Consider the following 21,135-nt stretch of genomic DNA (forward strand, 5'->3'; position numbering starts at 1 on the left):
GCATCTCTGTTTCCTTTCACATCACCTATCCAGAGAAGATTTCCTTCTCCACTGGCTACCCTCTTCCTTTCCACTTCAAGAAAAGTGAAGAGAAAAAGATAGACTACAAAAGTGTACTTGTGGGTCCACACCTACCCAGAGAATGTGAATACACGGGGGATGTGAATATACAGAAATGAAGACTTTAAAACATCAGTTTCCCTCTGACATAGGCCATATGAACTACAAAAGATAATCTAAAAATATTCTCCCATTAGTTCTTTCCTTTAGAAGAAAGTACTGGTTCTCTTCAGTGAAAGCGTGTGAATCCCTCCAATACATCAAAGTTACTTTTGATTGGAAGTAAAATCAACAATTAGCCATCCTGAGGTACCCAGTTAAAATATCCTGTCATCAAACCACTGATGACAGGTTTAGTACCTCTCAGAACTAATTAAGCAGAGCTACAAATGGATATCATACATACATTTGAAAGAAAATCCTACAAGAATCCAAGAAGTGAGACCCTGCTCCACTGAGCCTCCTGTGAGCAGGAAGGAATCATCACATCGATTCTCCCATGGACCAGGCCACATCTCATTTGGGTTACTTAAGACAGTGGTTTAGCTGAGTGTTGTTTCATTTCACTAATGACAAAATTTCCCAACCAATATAACTAGAACAGCCCAGTCACTGAGCACTCTTAATTAATGAGAAATTCAAAGCTAATTCCACCACCACCTAGGTTTAATTTTCTATTCCCCTGTTTCTATTCATTTGAAAGTGTAAGATCTCTGAAACGTTGGCCCCAAAGTAAGATATTTTACTTAAGTTTTTGTCTTCAAAATAGCCACTGGCACACATGGCTGCAAACTACTGTCTACCCACTCACTCATATGTGCACATATACACTTCTAGCATTTCTATAATCACTATGTGAAGTGATTTGTTCTATTGATTATAAGAATAAGCAGTGCAAAGTGAGATGCACCTTGAAGTGTCAGGTGAGCAAGAGATAATGTGAAGGGAATATCTGAATAAAATCAAATGCAATGCTTTTTGTTTTGTATTGTTTTTACACTCCCTTATCTTTACTACCTACAATAGCATGCAGTACATACTAGACACTATGTAAAAACTTATTTTTATTTATATATTTATTTATCTGCATCAGATCTTAGTTGTAACGCAGGATCTTAGTGTATCATGTGGGATCTTTTGTTGCAGTGCATGGACTCTCTAGTTGTGGCTCATGGGCTCAGTAGTTCATGGGCTCAGTACATGCAGTGTATGGGCTTAGTTGCTCCACAGCACGTGGGATCTTATTTCCCTGACTAGGGATCAAACCTGTGTCCCCTGCATTGCAAGGTGGAATTTTAATCACTGGACCACCAAAGAAGTCCCTGTAAAAAATTTATTGAATGGAAAAAAAAAAAACATTGAATGAATAACTGTATTGTGCTTTGGTTCACACACTTGCCACATGGTCCCAAGAATTGCCTTTGAAACTCTATTAGCTTCTCTGCCGGTCACACCCAGGTAAGCATCAACCCTACAGGATGGTCCCAGGGAGTACTCATCTCCAATCACCTCTAGCATCATCTCAACATGAAACATCTGCTGATCCAAAATAAGCATGGCCCTCAGCATACTTTGCTGGTTTCCACAAAAGTGTCTCCCATTTCAATCAGGATGCTACTGTCAACTAAAAAAAATACACTCAACCTAAAAGTTGAGAGTTAGGTTTACTAGGTGGGGATCATAAAGACTCCGAGCCCAGGAGAGCTGTCTCCGAAATGAAGGGTAGGAGCCAGGCTATATACAAGTTTGCAGCAAGGGGCAGGTAATCTGAATATTAAAAGATTACTGTTAATTAAGGAAAACCAGATTCATTCTCTCGCTCTTACACACACACACACAGACACACACGCACGCACACACACGAAGAGATTTAGCTCTTTTCTATGTATGGCACTTTTCTATGCAAGCATCTGGGCTTACTGAAATCATTTCTTTCATATGAATCTCAGCTATCTGGGGCCAAATCCTGCTTTTGGATTGTTCACATCCTAATTCCTCATTTACTGTAAGGGGTGGTGGATGGGGTGGATGACTGCCTCTTGTTCTTCTCACATACCCCCAGCTCCTTAGCACTTACCGGGGAGGAAGTAGCTGATGGCTTGCCAAATAGCTGGTATTGTTTTACCTGGGCTCAGGAATTTGCATTTGGAAGGCCGAAATCCCAGATGGGGCTGTGACATGCTTGTTCACAGATAGAGCAGTAAACATTTCATTTCACAGAAATTTTCATTTCACACTACTCTTGGAAGTCACTATTTTATGCCCATATGAACAATTGAGATTTGACTGGGAGCAGCCTGGGTTCAGTTAGGAGATAGAAACCACAAAGTGGGTTAAACAGAGGAAGATTAACACAAAGTAAAAGCCATGATAGAAGGTATAATATAGTAAAACTCTACATGATGCAACATGGCTGAGAGAAAATACTCAAAGAAGAAATAACTTGGGCATGGGGTCCCCTTACCAAGGCTGGGGATCGGACCCCAGGGGAAAAGGTATATTTCAGTCCAAAGTGTCAGGGGAGTGTGTAATTTCCTCAGTTCTGTCTCGCCACAGCAAAGATTTGAAACGGTGGACCAGTGTTACAGTTCGGTTTCAGCTCAGTTTTATTTGGCAAGCAAAGGATAGTATACCCTTGAGGTGTGAGGGCAGGCCGACCCCAAAGGGAGAGAGCTTCAATCTCTTTTGGCTTCCTCTTTTTATACATTTTGTCTCCTCCCTCTTGAGACTTCCCTATGCAAATTGGGCTAGCCAAGAAGGGGACGTGTTTGTTTCACGTGAATTTCTCACTCTGGTCCACGGATTTTCTTTTGTTCCATTTTCATGGGATTTTCCCTTTCTTTGTCTTTTAGCCACTGCCATTTTGGACTCCTTTTTCCTATTCTAACTACGTAACATTTCCCCTTCAAGAGATGGGAGGCCCAGTTCTTTGGGAATAGGGGCGTCGAGGTATCTCTGGCTACTTCCTGCTGAGCTGTGACTGCGAGGGGCATTGGGCATCCTCTTCTTGCTAGTCTCAAGCCTCAGAGTCCCTATAGTGGTGTCCTTCTAATGGTTAGTGATATTTTCCGTGGTCGGCTGTGGTTTTAGACATCCTTGTTGAACTGGCACTGCATGTTGTATTTTGTTGACCTGGGCAGAGACAAAACAGATTAGACAATTGATAATACATGGAGCACTCATAAGCAGCATAAATATGGTGATAACAGGGATTAGTAGGGGCATTAGCCAACTCCAAATCTCCCTTCACCAGGAGAAGGATCCTCCAAAGAGAGATTGTAGCCACCCCAAGAACTCTCCAGCTCATTCTTTGATATCCCATAGGATCTGAATGTTTTTCTTGATGACTGTGAGATTTTCTTTAACTCGGCTGGAGATATTTACCCAGAAACAACACATCTCATTCAAGATGGCTCAAGTCCCTCCTTGTTCAGGGATCAGGAGATCTATCTCCTGTCTATTTTGGAGTACAACCCCTGCCAAGCTGTGTTGGCTCTTTATAGCTATCCTGAGACTCTTATCCCCAGAAACTTAATTTTGGGGATGTTCATTGGAATGATACTCATTTGCAGTCCTGAATAGGAATCTGAGAACTCCCAGGGCTCACCGGTGTATTGAGTGTCCTCTTCTGTTTTCTTCCACGGCTTGACACGTGAGTAGTATATCCAGGAGTTGTGTCCTGGTACTTTGACTGCTATGGGGGTAGAAAGTATTACAGGGTAGAGGCCCTTCCATGTGGGCTATAGTTGAGCCTTTGGGGACCCATCTTTCCAGACTTTAGTTAGGACTTGAGTCCCTGGAGGATATAGTGGTGGCTCTTTAAAATCTTTTGGGTCCTGGTTGACACCTCACAAGCATATTTCTTATTGCAATTGCCCAATGGCCATGGTGTAAGACCAATGGGTCCGAGCCTCTGGATCTAGGAAGAGGTCATTGACATAAACAAAAGGTCTCCCATATAGCATCTCATAAGGACTAAGACCAACTTGTTCCTTAGGGGCAATACGAGGGCAGAGGAGAGCTGTTGGTAAAGCCTCCTTCCATCCAAGGGTGGTCTCCTGGGTTATCTTTTTATCACTGATTTTAAGAATTAGTTGGCTCTTTCTACTTTTCCTGATGACTGAGGCCTCCAGGCACAATGGAGATAATAAGGAATGCCCAATGCTTTAGAGATCCCTTGGGTGACGCTAGAAGTAAATAATGTCCCATTGTCACTTTGTAATGACCTGGGCAGACCAAATCTCAGAATTTCATGGAGCAGTTTTTTTTAACACCTCCTCAGCCTTCTCACTCTGGGTGGGAAAGCCTTCAATCCATCCTATGAATGTAACTATCATGACCAGTAGGTATTTATATCCTTGAGAAACTGGAATCTGGGTGAAGTCCATCAGCCAGTCCTCTCCTGGGTAGGTCCCACACATTGGACGGGCTGGGCCAGCTGGGGTCTTCGAGCTCCTTGGGGGTTGTTTAATTGGCAAGTGGGACAAGAGAAGACCACTTGCCTTATAGTCGTTTGGAGGCCTGTTCCTCTGAAGGACCTTTCTAGTAATCTTTGGAGGGCCTTTCCCCTAAATGAGTGGTACATGTAAGGAGTTAACCAACTTCCACTGGAGGTTCCCAGGCAGAAAAAGGAGTCCCTCCTTTTGGAACCACCCCATATGATCTTCTTAAAAGCCCTCACTCTTAGATTTAAGAGTCTCACCTTCAGTATATGAAGGAGTTTCTGGCAAATTAGTCTGAGGAAGTAGGGTGGCAACCCCTATTAGGTCATTGTTCTGTAGTGCTGCTCTCTTAACAGCCTGATCGGCTGCTTGGTTTCCTCGTGCCACTTCCGTGCTCCTTTCTTGGTGTCCTTTACAGTGGGAGACTGAAACCTCAGCGGGCAGATGGACTGCCTCCAAGAGCCTAAGGATTTGATCACCATACTTGGTTGAGGACCCTCGGGTGGTCGAGTGGCCTCTTTCTTTCCAAATAGCAGCATGTGCATGGAGCACCACAAAGGCATACTTGGAGTCAGTGTAAATGGCTCCTCTTTTTCCTTTTCCCAGCTCTAAAGCTCGAGTCAGGGCTATGAGCTCAGCTAATTGGGCTGAAGTACCTGGTGGCAAAAGGTTAGCCTCTATGGTCTCAAAATTGGAGACTACTGCATATCTGTCTCTTCTTTTTTTCATCTAAGACAAAACTTACTGACAATTCTTGACTATTGTTAAGATTGCTTTAAAACTTTAAGCACAGAAGAGGGAAATGAAAGAAGTTGATGTTTGTTTTTTAAGATGATCCAACTCTAGGGTTTGTACATCTACCTGTCTTCCCCCCCCCCAAAAAAAAGGTAAATAAGAAAGAAACCTTTCAGGCTGCTTTGTGACTCTGAAACTGTGGGAGAATCTAGAAGGCGATAGCCATAAAACCTATTAAGGGGACCTCCCTGGCAGTTCAGTGGTTGAGACTTCGCCTTCCAATGCAGGGGTTGCAGGCTCAATCCCTGCTCAGAGAGCTAAGATCCCACATGCCTTGTAGCCAGAAAACCAAAACATAAAACAGAAGCAATATTTTAACAAATTCAATAAAGACTTTAAAAAGGATCCACAGCAAAAAAAAAAAAAAAAATCTTTAAAACAAACAAAAAAACCTATTAAATATTGTTATCTGACATGACCTGAGAAAAGAACTCCAATATTAGAGTATCGGTAAAGTGTTTCTCCCCCAAGAGTGAATAGCATCTTTAAAGAAAATAATTCATTAATAAAAAGTAGGCTCCTGTCTTGAGTTTTCTGAACTAATCCTGATTATAGCAATCTTCCTCAAGTATCCCCTTAGTGCATTTTTAAATGTATTTGTTTTAAAATAATTTTCATCTAGATTAGCCACGCATGGTTTGTGGAGGAAGGTTTGAATTCCTCTTGAAAACAGATTTGATAAATTGCTTTTTACTGCCCAGGGAAGGTATGAAAAAACTTGGTGAAAGTTAATAAATAAACACAGTGAAAGTTAGATTATATTCTCAGTTTGTAAATTTTTGAAAGGCACTCTAGTGGTAGAAAGTGAAGAGGAACTAAAGACTCTCTTGATAAAGATGAAAGAGAGTGAGGAGAGTGAAAAAGCTGGCTTAAAACTCAACGTTCAAAAAACTAAGATCATGGCATCCAGTCCCATCACTAGAGGGGGAAAAATGGAAACAGTGACAGACTTTATTCTTGGGCTCCAAAATCACTGGGGATGGTGACTGCAGCCTTGAAATTAAAAGATGCTTGCTCCTTGGAAGAAAAGGTATGACAAACCTAGACAATATATTAAAAATTAGAGACATCCCTTTGCCAACAAAGGTCCATATAGTCAGTTATAGTTTTTCCAGTAGTCACATACAGATGTAACAGTTGGACCATAAAGAAGGCTGAGTGCCAAATAATTGCTGCTTTTGAATTGCGGTGTTAGAAAAGACTCTTGAGAGTCCCTTGGACAACAAGGAGATCAAACCAGTCAATCCTAAAGGAGATCAGTCCTGAATATTCATTGGAAGGACTGATGCTGAAACTGAAGCTCCAATACTTTGGCCACCTGATATGAAGTGCCAACTCACTGGAAGACTCACATGCTGGGAAAGACTGAGGGCAGGAGAAGAAGGGGGTGACAGAGGATGAGATGGTCGGATGGCATCACTGACTCAATGAGCATGAGCTTGAGCAAACTCCGGGAGAAAGTGAAGGACAGGGAAGCCTGGCGTGCTGCAGCCCATGGGATCTCAAAAAGTCGGACATGATTGAGTGACTGAACAACAACAACAGATTTATTAAGCAATTGCTAGAACTTCCTTTTCCTTACAGCCCCAAGAACCCTTCCTTGTATAAATATTTGCAACTAGCAACAATTAATGAAGCACCAGATGCAAAGAACATATGTTTTGTTTAGTTATGCCATACATTCAGTTCAAACTCTCCAATGATGTAGCTGGAAAAGAGAATGTTGTGTAGGGGCTTAGTTTACAGGTATATATGTTCATTTCTCCTATTGAAACTCCAGTCTCTTTTTAATAAACTGACAAAAAGCAACTGCACTTATTTGACTTCTAATTGTCTATCATGTGCTTTATGACTAGAAACAGTGAATGTACATTACTTAAAAATCACATCTTCTTCTGACTTACTCTAAGAAGACTCAAATAAGACAGCTCTTCACAAATACCTGTTCTATGAGCAGTGCTTATAGGAGAAAATAAATTACATTCTAGTTGTGGTGATGCTAAACTGTCAAAATTAATACTTACCTGAAATGCACAGTCCTAATGTTCTGGACCATAATGGCACAAGGTTAACTGAAAAGTCTCCAACTTTTCAGATTCTTCACATATATCAATGATAATGGTAATGATAGCACACATTTAACGAGCATTTATTATGGAATAAATAAAAATAACTATGTAGATTTCCCTTTATTAGACTTCAAGGAACCTTTGGTTGAATAACATTAAGTCAGTGGCTTAACATGTTGATTTTATTTATTATACTGGATATGTGCTTCCATGTGGATAATCCAGTTTTATATTATCTTAAATTTTTAACAGAAATTTTACTTTAATTGAAAAAAAGAGGATGAATTTTAGAAAGGTGATATTTTTGCATGTATGTTATCTTGTTATGGGCTTCCCAGGAAGCTCAGTGGTAAAGCATCCACCTGCCAGTGAAGGAGACGTGAGAGATGTGGTTTCGATCCCTGGGTGGTGAAGATCCTGTGGAGGAGGAAATTGCAACCCATTCCAGTATTCTTGCCCGAAAAATTCCATGGACAGAGGAGACTGGCAGGCTACAGTCCATGGGGTTGCAGAGTTGAACATGACTGAGCATGCACACACATCTTGATATATTTCACATATTTATATAAAATGGTAACACAGTGCCTTTTGCCTTTTATTTATACATGTATATATCCTGTATTCCCATCATGATGCTGAAAACAAGAACTCTGTACTTGCCTTGCATGATAGCTAACATGAAGAATTCGAGACTTTCATATAAAGAATTGTTGATTTTTTTTTATACCATTCATAAAGATTCAGAAGACAAAAAATTGGACCAAAGATGGTAAAAAGAACACTAAGAATATCTAGAAATGTTTCAGTTGATATCTCCTACAGCTAAAGCTCCCACAGCCCTGCTAGCACTCCAAATTTCCTTAATATGAAAAAGTGTTCCATAAATGCATACACCAGAGTCACGGTGCGAACAAGAAGCAGGATTCCAGGTCGTCCTTTGTTTTCCAATAAATGACGGCTGAGGCCCTCTTGCAGCCAACGCTTTGCCTCAAACAACCTTGGTAGCTCCAAGCACGTCCCAGAGGCATCCTGGAGTGTCTGATCCGGACAGGAGGAGCAGAACCAGAGGACCCCAGAGGCTAGCAGGAAGGCTGGCCCCATCCACCATGCTCCATCCCAACTCCCTCCTTCCTCTCTGGAAGTCAGGGCTGCACCGAGCTCCACTGGACACTACCCCGAGCACTTGTGTCAAAGCTAGTACACGTCCCTCAGCGGCACAGCTCTGGGATCATCCTCAGACAACTTGCACAATTTCCTTCTCCACTCCCAAACCTTGAAGATCTGTAAGACACTCAATGCAAACAAAGGGAGACTTTCCTTGGGGGAGATGGTACTCCATTCCCACAATGCATCTGTCCACCAATGCTACAGCCAAACATCAGCAGGACTAGGGGTCCTTCACGGTCACCGACTGCCCAGGAGCAGGGAGGCTCTGAGGTGCTGGGGAACATACCAGAGCTTTTCTTTCTTGGCTTACTTTTAATCACCTAAATGTGGTTCACTAAGCACCAGACCTGAACCCAGGCGCCAGATTACAGTGCCTTTCCCAAAGGCCTTCTTCCTGTGCGTGACGAAGTGAAGGGTGAGGTAGAGCTGTCAGGTCTGTGTCAATTCCTTTGCCACTGGAGGCATGGCCTGTCTCGCACAGCCCCGCGACCTTCCTCTGGCTGCCAGACTCTTTTCCTGTCACAGAAGTTTGAAGCACACAACCACATATAAAGGCTGAGTCTCAGAGAGGTACAGAAATGTCCATTTACATTTCAAAGGTGTTTTTATCTGTTTCAGGGAGACATATCATCTGTTCATTAAACATCCACCTACCACCCGCTCTGAAGCAGAATGGACCTTGATCCATCTCTCACAGATTTCTCGAGAGTTTTAAACCCCTCCCCTAATCTCAGGCTGGTTCACATCTAATTGCTAAGCTTTTTAGCTGAGTATTCAGAAGCAATCACCACTTCATTTGATCATTTAAATAGAGGAATGTATCTTTCCTCTTGATGCCTTTAATCTTTTCCTTATTAACAAAAAAGGCCTTAAGTCAGACGGTAGGCAGCGATATGAAGGGAATTACTAATCTCTTTGGGAGAGAGCTCTGTACAAACATAAGGCGTTATTGCATCTGACCCTTCTAAAACTGAGCTTCCTGCCCTTTACAAAACTTTCACCTGTTTTAGGGCTTTATAAACCATTGAAAACACCCATATTTGTGTCTTCCTAAGTACTTCCTACATATCTCTTTAGTATTATAAGACTTTATGGTGGAGTGGAAACAGATTGAAAGTGAAAGTGAGGGTCACTCAGTGTGTCCGACCCATGGATATACAATCCACGGAATTCTCGAGGCCAGAATACTGGAGTGGGTAGCCCTTCCCTTCTCCAGGGAATCTTCCCAACGCAGGGATTGAACCCAATGGAAACATTACCTGGGTTCATATGCCAGCTCTGGTAATTTCTAGATGTCTTAACCTTTCTGTGCCTCAGTCTGTTTATCTGTAAAATGGCCATATAATAGTGCTTTTTCTAATAACACTGTTTGCAGAATGAGTTTAATATATGTAAAGTATTAGAACAATCACTGGTGCAGGTTTGGGTTCTATAATGTCAGCTATAATTTCATGAAATAATCTGTCTAAAATGATACACCTTAAAAATTTTAAATGAGGTTAAACTCTGAATTTTCACTCTTGTTACTGACCAAGTACATTTGCCAAAAGGGAAGCAAGCCAAATACTGAAATGCCAAGGACTGTAGCAAAGAAAAAGTTTGTTCAGACGTCAGCCAAGTGAGGAGATGGCAGACCAAGTCCCAGCATCCCTAAAAGCTTAGGGATTAGAATATTTATGAAATAAAAAAGCAGGTGCTCTGAGGCCTGAAGAAAGATGCTTGAAAGCAAGAAAAAAGTGAAGTAATGAGCATTCTGTACGGGTGTAGCTGAGTTACATGCATCTTTGTGTTCAGAAAACGGCAGTGTTAACATGGGCTGAGGCTGGAGCTTTCAGCCCTCTGAATTCCACACTCAGCCTCTGGACACCTGCACAGGCCCAGCTGAATGGCCGGTGGTCTGACCGGTTTGACCAGTCTGACCGGTTTGGGCAAGACCAGCTCCGTGTTTCAAAAAAACAAATTAATCAACAGTTTCCATACCATCTATACGTCTCTGGGGGATGGTTAAAGAGTCTTGTGATATATTGTCTAAGCTGCATGAAGCCAGGAGGGTATGAAATTGGCAAGCACAGTTAAGGCGAGCTTGATTGGTGAGGGCAGATTCCAGGATATTATTTATTAAGCAGGTTATGGTTTAAGGAATCTAACTGATGCCTGCCCTTGGCTTCTCTCTCTTTGACGTCATCCACCATCGGATGTGTCTACCTCAGCAATAAGTTCCAAGTCTGTCACCTTGAAGAAACACTTCAATTCTTTCTTAAGTTTTGGTGTTTTAGCCTGTAGAATGGAAATAATCATGATGGTTAGCTCATAGGATTATAGGGAAACCTGGTGTGCTGCAGTCCATGGGATTGCAGAGTTGAACATGACCAAGCAACGGAACTGAACTGAACTAAGCACAAAATTAGTTAAGTTTCTACAGAACAGCGATGGGTCTGGCTGCAGACAGGCATTTATTCGGGATTCAAAAGTCAAGTTCAAAGCAGGGGGCTGCTCTTCCCTGGTCAGGAGAGCTTCTGGCAGAAAATTTCTGTTCCAGTGAATCGCTACGTCTCTTACCTGGGGACCTTGCTAGAATAAAGATTCCTAGGGGGAACCCGAAAATATATATTTCAGTGAGCTCTCAGGTGATGCCACTGTTGCCACTCAGAGGTTCACATTTTGTGGAAAGAGGTCTAGTCCTCAGAGAGAAAGGGTTTTGATGGTGGGTGACCTGGATCTGAGAGATTCTCATTTATTATTTTGCTGTATCACTTTGGAGATCTCTAAACGTTGAAAGGGTTTGTCCAGGTTTGGTCTTTAGGGAGTGGGTAAATTATTCTCATTCCTTCAAGAAGCTGTGTGCTGGAAAATAAGATGTTTGGCTTCCCTGGAGATTTTTCTGAATAGGATGCCCACTTAAGACCTAAGAGCACTTTAGGGCATTCTTCCAGGCATATTCGATCCCTGTGCCATCTTTCACAGGTCGGAGATGTCAGATCAGCCCCCGTGGTCTGATCAACCACTGCGTTGGAGCCAAAATACCCAGTTGTCACATAATGGGTGTGACTGGATAATCTCTTAGGAGTCATTCTGCTCTAAAGTGACCTCATTCCAGGTTCTGGTTTCTCTCGTCAAAGTATGGGGGCTCTTATGTTTTACTTACCGTTTGTTTTCATCAGATTTAATGCACACTGTGCTGTGCTTAGTCGCTCAGTCGTGCCCAGCTCTTTCCAACACCATGGACTATAGCCCAGCAGGCTCCTCTCTCCATGGGGATTCTCCAGGCAAGAATACTGGGGTGGGTTGGCATGCCCTCCGCTTAATGCACACTACTCAGAAGCAAAGAGGAGACATCAATACAAGCTGCTCATCCAGCGGTGGAGGAGATGGTGCCCCTTCTGAGATGTCCATGATGGTAAGTAATTTAAACAAAGCGTGTGGTTAACCCAGGGGAAAACAACCTCCTGAAAAATCTGTTTTAAAAATTTCTGCACAGGTATGCATATGGATTCACCCATTTTCTATGGCATAGACATAATTAACTTTTCCTTTTTACCATGAATAACGGTGCAGGATCCTTTTCAACAAAAAATATATGTCTAAACAGCTTGTGCTCACCTCCTCCACGTGTTCACTCTCTTTTTTTTCCAGTAGCATCTTTTAACATCCCTCTAACAGACTATGTAATTTAGGGATTTTTTACATTTATATTTTGTTGCCCATCACCATACTGCCACCCCACAGGGGTGGGGATCTTTATTCTTGTTAACTGAAAAAGAAGATAGTGTTTGGTACATAGGAAAAAAAACCCTAAACCATATAAAATCTTCTAAATCCAAACCCCCTGATTCTAGCCTCATGGGAAGAAAGAAAGAAAGATGATTAAGAAGAGGAAAATGAAGCATTTGTGAAAACAGATTAAAGTTCTGCATTCTGCATGATACCTGCTGGATGATTAGAATTCTTCAGAGCTTTAGAATAAGCTTTACTAAGAAACAGTCATGTTAACTAATGTCAATTGCTTCACTGGAAAGATATTTAGAATTCAAGCAGAAGAAATAGCAATATTTGCAGCAAACAGTTTATTATAACTGATTTCTTGATAGAGGAGCAAAGGCAGATGAGGGCAGACCTTTTGTGTGTGTGTGTTAACTACAGTGCGTGCATGTTAAGTCACTTCAGTCGTGTCTGACTCTTTGAGACCCTATAGACTGTAGCCCACCAGGCTCCTCTGTCCAAGGGATTCTCCAGGCAAAATACTGGAGTGGGTTTCCATGCCCTCCTCCAAGGGATCTTCTCAACTCAGGAGCTGAACCTGCATCTCTTGCGTCTCCTGCATTGGCAGGAGGGTTCTTTACTACTAACAACATCTGGGAAGCCCATATTAACTACAGACATCTGCTTTATTGTTTGTCAGCGTTTCTCCATCTCTGAAGACAAAAGGATTTCAGTAGCCTACCAAATACTGACAAAGCAAAGTCCAGCATCATGGGAATCCACAAAGAGACAATGGGGCAGGGGAAAATGGATGTGAGCTCTGAGCTGGAAGAGGCTCCAGGAGGAACTAAGGAATGCCAGCTGCACCAGGAGGAACTGAGCAGGGCCATCCCGTCTCTGTTGGCTTCTCCAATCCATGAAGCCTAAGTGTCAGTCTCCTCATCTCAGGATTGTTTCAATTCCCACTACAAAGCCCTTCATTCGATCATCTTCCATGTATTAGTGCCTTGGAACAATCCTCTTTCATGCAGAATTCATCAGTTTAGTTAGCTGAAGAAACATTCTTTTTACCACTGCATTCATCTCCCAGTAATCCACTTAATAATAATTATTATAATAACATCTTGGATTTATATAGCGCCTTTAGCACTACTGTCTCATCAGTCAGTTGCTATTTCTTTGATGGTTTTCCTCTTGATGCTTACATACAAAATGGAGAGATGGAGAGGACAGAACCCTTGAATTATAAATATTACTTTATAGGATCATTTAGTCGAACACGGTGATGCTCAGAATACATTACTGCAGACTGGGTTGTGATTTATTGCTTATGTGCCAAACTGCTCATGAAATTCAGGCTCAGTAAGAGCCAGAGGCCTTTGAGAAGGGATCATCTGCTATAAACACTGTCCACCAAGAGAATACAGGGCACATTCTCCATGTAGCAGCCTGGCATGGAAGAAATAGCACTAACTTCAGAGTCAGAAAGACCAAAAGTGAAACAGAAATTCTGGCTCTGCCCTTACTAGATTTGCAGCCTTGAGCAAATTTCTTAACTTCTTTAAAAGTTAGTTTTTTTCTACAGAAAGTTGCAGTGCAGATTAAATTAGATAATGCAAACAATCAGTGGGCAAGCAATAAAAGGTAGTTGGCATTTTTACGCTTCTCTAAATCTCAAAGATATTAGCTCAACCAGCTTCTATGGCATATTATTATTGAGAAAAATAGTGATTATTACTAATAAACATGTATTGAGCATTAAATATGTGGTAAGTTGTCATTTTCACAAAAACAGAATATCTTTAGAGACAAGATACATTATTACCCCATCTTAGAAAAACGTGCAAAGTGTGCTCAGTCACCCAGGAGTTGTGTCTGACTCTTTGTGGCCCCAAGGACTGTAGCCCACCGGGATCCTCTGTCCGTGAGATTTCCCAGGAAAGAATAGTGGAGTGGGTTTCCTCCTCCAGGGGAATCTTCCCAACCCAGAGACTGAACCGGCATCTCTTTTATCTCCTGCATTGGAAGTGGGGTTCTTTACCACCAGCACCATCTGGGAAACGCCATCTTAGAGTTAGTAGTAGTGTTAATAGTGTTAATCACTCAGTCGTGCCCAACTCTTTGTGACCCCATGGACTGTAGCCCACCTGGCTTGTCTGTCCACGGGATTCTCTAGGCAAGAATACCAGAGTGGGTTGCCATTCCCTTCTCCAGGGGATCTTCCCAACCTAGGGATGAAACCCAGGTCTTGTGCACTGCAGGTGGATTCTTTACCACCCAAGCCACCATAAGTCTAGTATCCTAGAGCTAAGAAGACAATAAATCACAATCTTTTAGAGTCCTGTCTTGAAGCCTCCAGAGGTTCCCCATTGCACTTGGAATCGAATCCTAAAACTCAGATTCGCCAAGTCCAACAAGAGCTGGTCCTTTCCTCCCTCTGTGACTCACCCCCCACCATCCTCACGCTTCACCAGCACCCACACCCCAGGTTTCCCAAACTCAACAAGCTTATTCCCTCTGGGTAGAGTCCCTGCACTGAGGTCCCCTTACCTCCGTCCCAATTCCCATTTTTATAGGGCTAGCTCCTTGTCAGGAGTTCTCAAAGTAAATGCCATTTCCAGAGAGGCTTTTGTCAGCCAGTCAATCGTAGCCACTGGGTCATTCTCTGCGACATTACCTGATGTTATTTTTCTGCACAGTTCTTATTACTCTCTGATTATCGCTCTGGTTTAGATATGTATTCATTTGTTGTCTACACACACACACACATAAGTGCACACATCAGCCCTGGGACCCTCAGGAATGTCTGTGTCTCCTGTTCTTAGAACACTTCCTGGCACCTGTTGGATGCTCATAAATACTGTTCACTGAAAGTGATAGTGAAAGTTGAAAGTTGCTCAGTCATGTCTGACTATTTGTGACCCCATCGACTATAAAGTCCATGGAATTCTCCAGGCCAGAATACTGGAGTGGGTTGCCATACCCTCCTCCAGGGGATCTTCCCAACCCAGGGATCGAACCCAGGTCTGCCCCGTTGCAGGTGAATTCTTTACTAGCTGAGCCACCAGAATACTGGAGTGGGTAGCCTATCCCTTCTCCAGGGGATCTGCCTGACCCAGGAATTGAACCAGGGTTTCCTGCATTGCAGGTGGATTATTTTACCAGCTGAGCTACCAGGGAAATCTGACACCTATTGGATGCTCATAAATACTGTTGCCTGAATGAAGGAATAAATGAACAAGTGACCTTATCACTTTGATATGTAGAGGCTTTCCTTGTGTCTAGGCAAAATTTAAATTTAGTCATTTCCTCTGGTTTTCTTGTCTATAGACACAGAGAACAAACAATTCACTCATGCATCAAACATCCTTTATTTGCTAAAACATAGTTAACTAGCTCACCTCTTAGGCTTTCAAATGTAAAGTATCACCTCAACATAAACATAGCCACCACTTGCTCCTCTCCCGTGACTCAATTAGGTGTAATACATTGATTTCTCTTACATCTTCTCTAGTCTTGGTTTACACAAAGGTACTTTTTAATCTTCAGCTGATGAGATGGTTAGATGGCATCACCAACTCGGTGGACGTGAACTTGGGCAAACCCTTGGAGACAGTGAGGGACAGGGAGGCCTGGTGTGCAGCAGTCCATAGGACGGCCAAGAGTCGGATATCACTTAGCAAATGAACAAATCCACCATGTACGTCGCCACTTGGCCACTCTGCCCCCTTGAGGCCAGCACGGAGATGACACCCAGCACTCACAGTGATCAGGACACCACCCCAGGCTCTCTGTGCTGTTCCTGAACTTCCCAGCTCTAGCTGAGCAGAGTTCATGACCATTTGGTAACATCGCTATAATGTTTCCTTTTGAGATACTATCCATCCTGTTAATTAGAATGAGAATTAAATGAGGTAATGAGTGCAAGGTGCCTGTGGACACTAAAAAGTGTACCTCATTTTGTATGAGCTTGACAAGATGATAATGTCAAGAAAGAGAAAAATATCAGAAATTTCTTAAAGTTGCAAAAAAGCAGAGTTCTCTGGTAGATATAAATGTTCCCTGCCTAGAGTGCTGTAATAAATAATTAACCTTGGAGCTATTTGCTTCTAAGAGAGAAATCCTGTTGGACAACAATAAATTATTGCTATAATATAAGGAACAAAACATGTTTTGTATTTTTTATAGGTATATGTTTTAGATTTTTTTTTCAAAAACAATCCAGATGACTTGAAAAGAGACTGTCTTAAATCCCCACATACCAGGAGCCCTTCAGAACATACTAGTGACTACAGATAAACTGCAAAGAGGGCAAGACTGGGGTTATGTATGGGCAGCAAGATTCTCTCCAACAGAGCAGCAGAGCCGCCCAAACTTACAAAGATTTTTTTCAGAATCAATTAAAATTATCACAGGCTGTAGGGCTTTTCCCAGCATACAAAATTAACGACAACCAAGAGGCAGACAAGTAGAAAATAATTCAGAAATAAGTCTCTCTTGCCTTATTTCTATGTGCTCTCAGGTAGAAGTTAATATAGGTCAACACGGAGATTAGGCAATCGACAAAAACCAGAGATAAAAGGATATTTAAGTGATACCTCCAAAAAATTATCCAAATACTTGTTCTTAATGCTTATTTAGCCTCTTCTATATAAAACATTGGGCTTCCCTCCCATGGCTCAATGGTAAAGAACTCTTTGTGGCCCCATGGACTGTAGCCCACCAGGCTCCTCTGTCCATGGAACTTTCCAGACAAAAATACTGGAGTGGGTTTCCAGTTCCTACTCCAGGGCATATTCTTGACCTAGGGATGCAGATTCTTTACCACTGCACCACCTGGAAAGATGCTATGTAAGATATTGGGCTTCCCAAGAGGTGTTAGTTGTAAAGAACCCACTTGTCAATGCAGGAGACAGAAGAGACCAGAGTTTGATCCCTGTGTTGGAAAAATCACCTGGAGGATGACATGGAAACCCACTCCAGTATTCTCGCCTGGAGAGTCCCCAGCGACAGAGGAGCCTGGTGGGCTACAGTCAATAGGGTCTCAAAGAATCAGACACGACTGAAGCAACTTAGCATGCACACACATATAAAATATTATGCCTGCTTCTCCATTATGTACATTATGATTCTTAAGACATCTCTCAGTTTAAACTTTCTCATAAAATTTTCTAAGCTTTCAGTTGTACCTTGACAGCTTTCACTCATTGATTTTGGATCTGAACTTAATATTAGATTAATAATGAAACTTGAAAGAAAAAAATCAACCAACGTAGTTAAAAATAATGTCTCTCTTTCCTTTTCCCCTTCTAAAATTGTAGTTTCCTCCTGTTGGTTCCAAAACTCAATGATAGTCTCACCAAAAAACCTGCTCTTACCACAATTATGATCTATTCATGCACAATACTTTTAAAATTCATTCCAGTTTATATAAAAATGTAAAAGAATCAAAATGAGGATTTACTATTCACATTGGAGACCACTTTACAAAAGGATTCATCATAGGGTTTCTTAAAATATAGCACTTCTTTATGTAGTTACTAAATTCATTTAATAAAATTGAATTTTCACAATTTTCAGGCATGTATCTATTGCCCAAAGTGCAATAAACAGTAATCTGTGAAAATCACTACATTTCATGACAGATTGAATAAAGTAAGCCACACAGATTTCTATTAAACACACACACAAACTTACTTTGAAGCAGTTTTGTTTGCTTTTCAAGGAAATTCAAGGGTTCACTGCTGCATTTAAGCATCACAAGATGCTCTGAATAACCTAAGACGGGTGGTCAAAGGAATGCTGATCCCCTAAGGAGACACATGGCGGGAAGAGAGAGAATGAAATGAGGGAGAGCAAGGAAAGAATCCCAAATAATGTCAGGATTCAGTGCTCTGTGAAAGCCTCCATGTTTCTGCACAGTCTGGGCATTCTAGCAAAGACTGCCAGCAACCTGGGTTAAAGGAGAATTGAAGAGCAACCCTACAGAGACCTACAGATAGCTCTAAGTCCTAACTATCTGTGAAGCCCCTCATTTCCTTTCTGGGCTTTGAAATGAGATCTTCCTCTCCTCTCTCCAGAGAGAAGTTGGTTGTATTCCAGAGCAAAGGTCTCTCTCCATCTCCTGTGGGGAAGATAAGCAGATATGCAGCCCCTCTACACGAGCTCTGAGATTCATAATTTTGGGGCTCCCCCCCCCCCCGGTGATGCACAGGCAGGGTAATTAGGCCTCCTTCCTTGTGCTCTTCCACGGGGGACATCAGGCCTGGGGGATTGGCACTAACAAGCTCTGTGAGAAGTAGTTTGTCTATTTTCCAGTCCATAATATGGTGTTCCCTGTCAGGACAAATAAATAAATATAGCTATAAGAATCAACAGATAAAAATGAGCATCTATGGATAAACAAAAAGAATTAAATTTATGGCAGATGGAAAACCCTCTAACGTAGACAAGAATTTCTCAATCTTGATGTTACTGGCATTTTGCATCAGTCAACTCTTTCTTGTGGGGGCTATTCTGTGCACTGTGAAATGCTTAGTAGCACCCCCCAGCCTCTACCCACTAGATGTGAGTAGCACCTCTTCAGTTAAGACAACCAGAAATATCTCAAGATGCTGCCGAATATTTCCTGCAGTGCAATACTGCCCCTGGTTGAGAACCACTGAAATAAATAGACTGAATGTCACCAACTGTGACCTCAAATTTATAACAGGTTTCAAATACAACCTATTAAGTGACCTTAGAGCAACTGCCCTCCTTTCACTTTAGCAATGCTACCTCAATATTAATTTGAGTCACTAAGTTAAAGTCACCTTATCCCAAACCAATACTTTAAGGGATTATCCTATTTAGAATGATAGTTCTCCTACAACAAATTGTGGAATAAAGTATGTGATTTCCTAGATAGAGCAGTCCAATTAATTGCACAGTATTAGTCCAACTAGGAAACAAAACACTAATATGTGAAGTTGTTCACCATGTACAAAATTTTAAAGTTAGAAGGAATCTAACTGTTCACAGTCTCTGACCACACTTTGAATGTTTTAATATTCTTCACAATATTCTTCACTGGGTGGTGGTCCATCCAGGTCTTGAACATCTTTACTGATATTCACTCCTCTTAAAGAGGTCCATTGATTTCCAGATAATTTGGAATTTTAGAATTTTCTTCCTTAAATTGAGGAAACACTATCTTCTCTTAGCTCCCAACCACTGATCCATTGGATCATTCAAACAAATGGAAATCCCTTCCCAAATGAAAAATTAATAATCATATTTCTCGATTATCTACCGCTTTCTTACTAAACACCTATAAACACCATCTTTTGTAGGCCAGGATTTTAAGTCCTTCCATCATCCTGGCCATTCTCTGGAATATTTACCATTTGTTCCTGCAGCTTTTATAATCTGGTTTTCAAAACTGAATGCCGTGCTCCAAGTGTGGTCTGAACATTATACTGTGAGAACAGAACCAGAGGGAATATCATGTCCCCTTCTAGACACTACATTTCTTTTACTGTAGCCTAAGATGCTGCATGTAGCAACGAAGCAAACAAAGAAGGGACAAAAGGATTTCTTGATGCTATAATTCTGGTGAATAATAAAAGGAAATAGATTCTGTTACACTTCTGTCTTCTCTAACAAGGAAAATTATCTCCTGAAAGAAAACTTTAAAAGAGAAAATGACTTCATCTCTTCTGTTGGACAAACCATACATATTGTTAACTCATATTGAATTTTTCCAATTTCAACTAGAAAAATTTCCCCTTCATATGTGATGCTGCAAAATCCTCTCCTCTACTTATTTGTGAAGCTTGTATTTGGATCCAAGTTTAGAATCTTACACTTAATTTCAATTTCATACCAGTAAATCTCTGTAATAATATTTTCTAGATTTATAAGATTAACATTGAACTCCAAGTTTAGAGTTACAAACTTGACATTTTCATGCTTTTAGAAAAATGCTCCTCTCTTGTAGCACTTCGTACGTTGCTTACATCTTCATACATATTCACTCATTTATAGACATTTTCTATAAATTTTTTTACTAATATGAGTGAATCACTTCAAGAGGGGGTGATCTTGCCACCAATGGATTTGTTCAAACATAAACTAAATATCAGTTTTTGATCATTCTTTTTCAGAAAATAATTCATTTTGATAGAAAAGACAAGCAAAATATCTAGTCTCTTTATTATTAATCAAAATTTTAGCATCAAGTAGTCCATCTATTCTTTATCTGTTTGCTCTATTGTCAATATAAGAAACTTGAGTCTCTTTTGATATTCTTCCCAGTTTTTCTGAGCCTCAGTTTTTGAACTCCAGTCAAGGTCACGTTTGACCTAAGATGTTTTTAGGAGATGTAAGCATGGCTAAACTCTGAGCTTGAAGCATTGTTCAAAATAAGAATGGTGTCTAAGAAACTAAACAGATGCATACGTCCAGGATTGCACAGATACACTGAATACTGGCCTTGTCTTCACTTACTATAAAATATAAATTTAAAGTTTTGTACTACTTTACCCGAAATTCTTTAGAAGTCCTCCAGCAAAGAATCAGAATTAAGAGTTTTATTAACAGAAAAACTGTTAAATGGCTTCCTCTGCAACTTCATACACACACACACACACACACACACACACACACACAAATATTAGACGTCTATCACAAAATGCACAGTGACTCTGATGTGCAGTCACCATCTCCTTTCTGTTCATATCTGTCCTATACTTTTAAAAGGCAACTTAAGGCCCACAGATACTGTTCAAGTTTTCTTGAACAACACTGTCATTTGTATAATGTCTTTCTTAAAGTTAATTATTTAGTGTCCTGTCTGGCCTTCCCAATACCCTGTAATCTATTGGAGACAGCAATGCTGTCTGATTTTCCAAGGGTACTCCCAA

General features: G+C 41.2%; 1 protein-coding gene across 2 annotated transcripts in view; it reads right to left on the reverse strand.

Moving 5' to 3' along the window:
* Positions 1 to 2,645: 2,645 nt before the first annotated feature.
* The window catches only part of LOC145521624 (uncharacterized), a 198,207-nt gene continuing 179,717 nt past the window's right edge, over positions 2,646 to 21,135 (reverse strand). Inside the window, exons 4-5 of one of the 2 annotated variants that reach the window (XM_081530390.1) lie at positions 3,668 to 3,754; positions 2,646 to 3,192 (exon numbers count right to left, since the gene is read on the reverse strand). In XM_081530390.1, coding sequence (XP_081386516.1) covers positions 3,116 to 3,192; positions 3,668 to 3,754 — 164 coding nt within the window. In that variant the 3' untranslated portion in view covers positions 2,646 to 3,115. Of the gene's footprint in view, positions 3,193 to 3,667; positions 3,755 to 15,586; positions 16,119 to 21,135 lie in introns of those variants that run through there. The other variant, XR_014065543.1, reaches the window with a different exon arrangement.

Source organism: Giraffa tippelskirchi, chromosome 9 (assembly GCF_054371585.1).
Source record: "Giraffa tippelskirchi isolate mGirTip1 chromosome 9, T2T-mGirTip1v1.2.pri, whole genome shotgun sequence".
Lineage (NCBI taxonomy): Eukaryota > Metazoa > Chordata > Mammalia > Artiodactyla > Giraffidae > Giraffa > Giraffa tippelskirchi.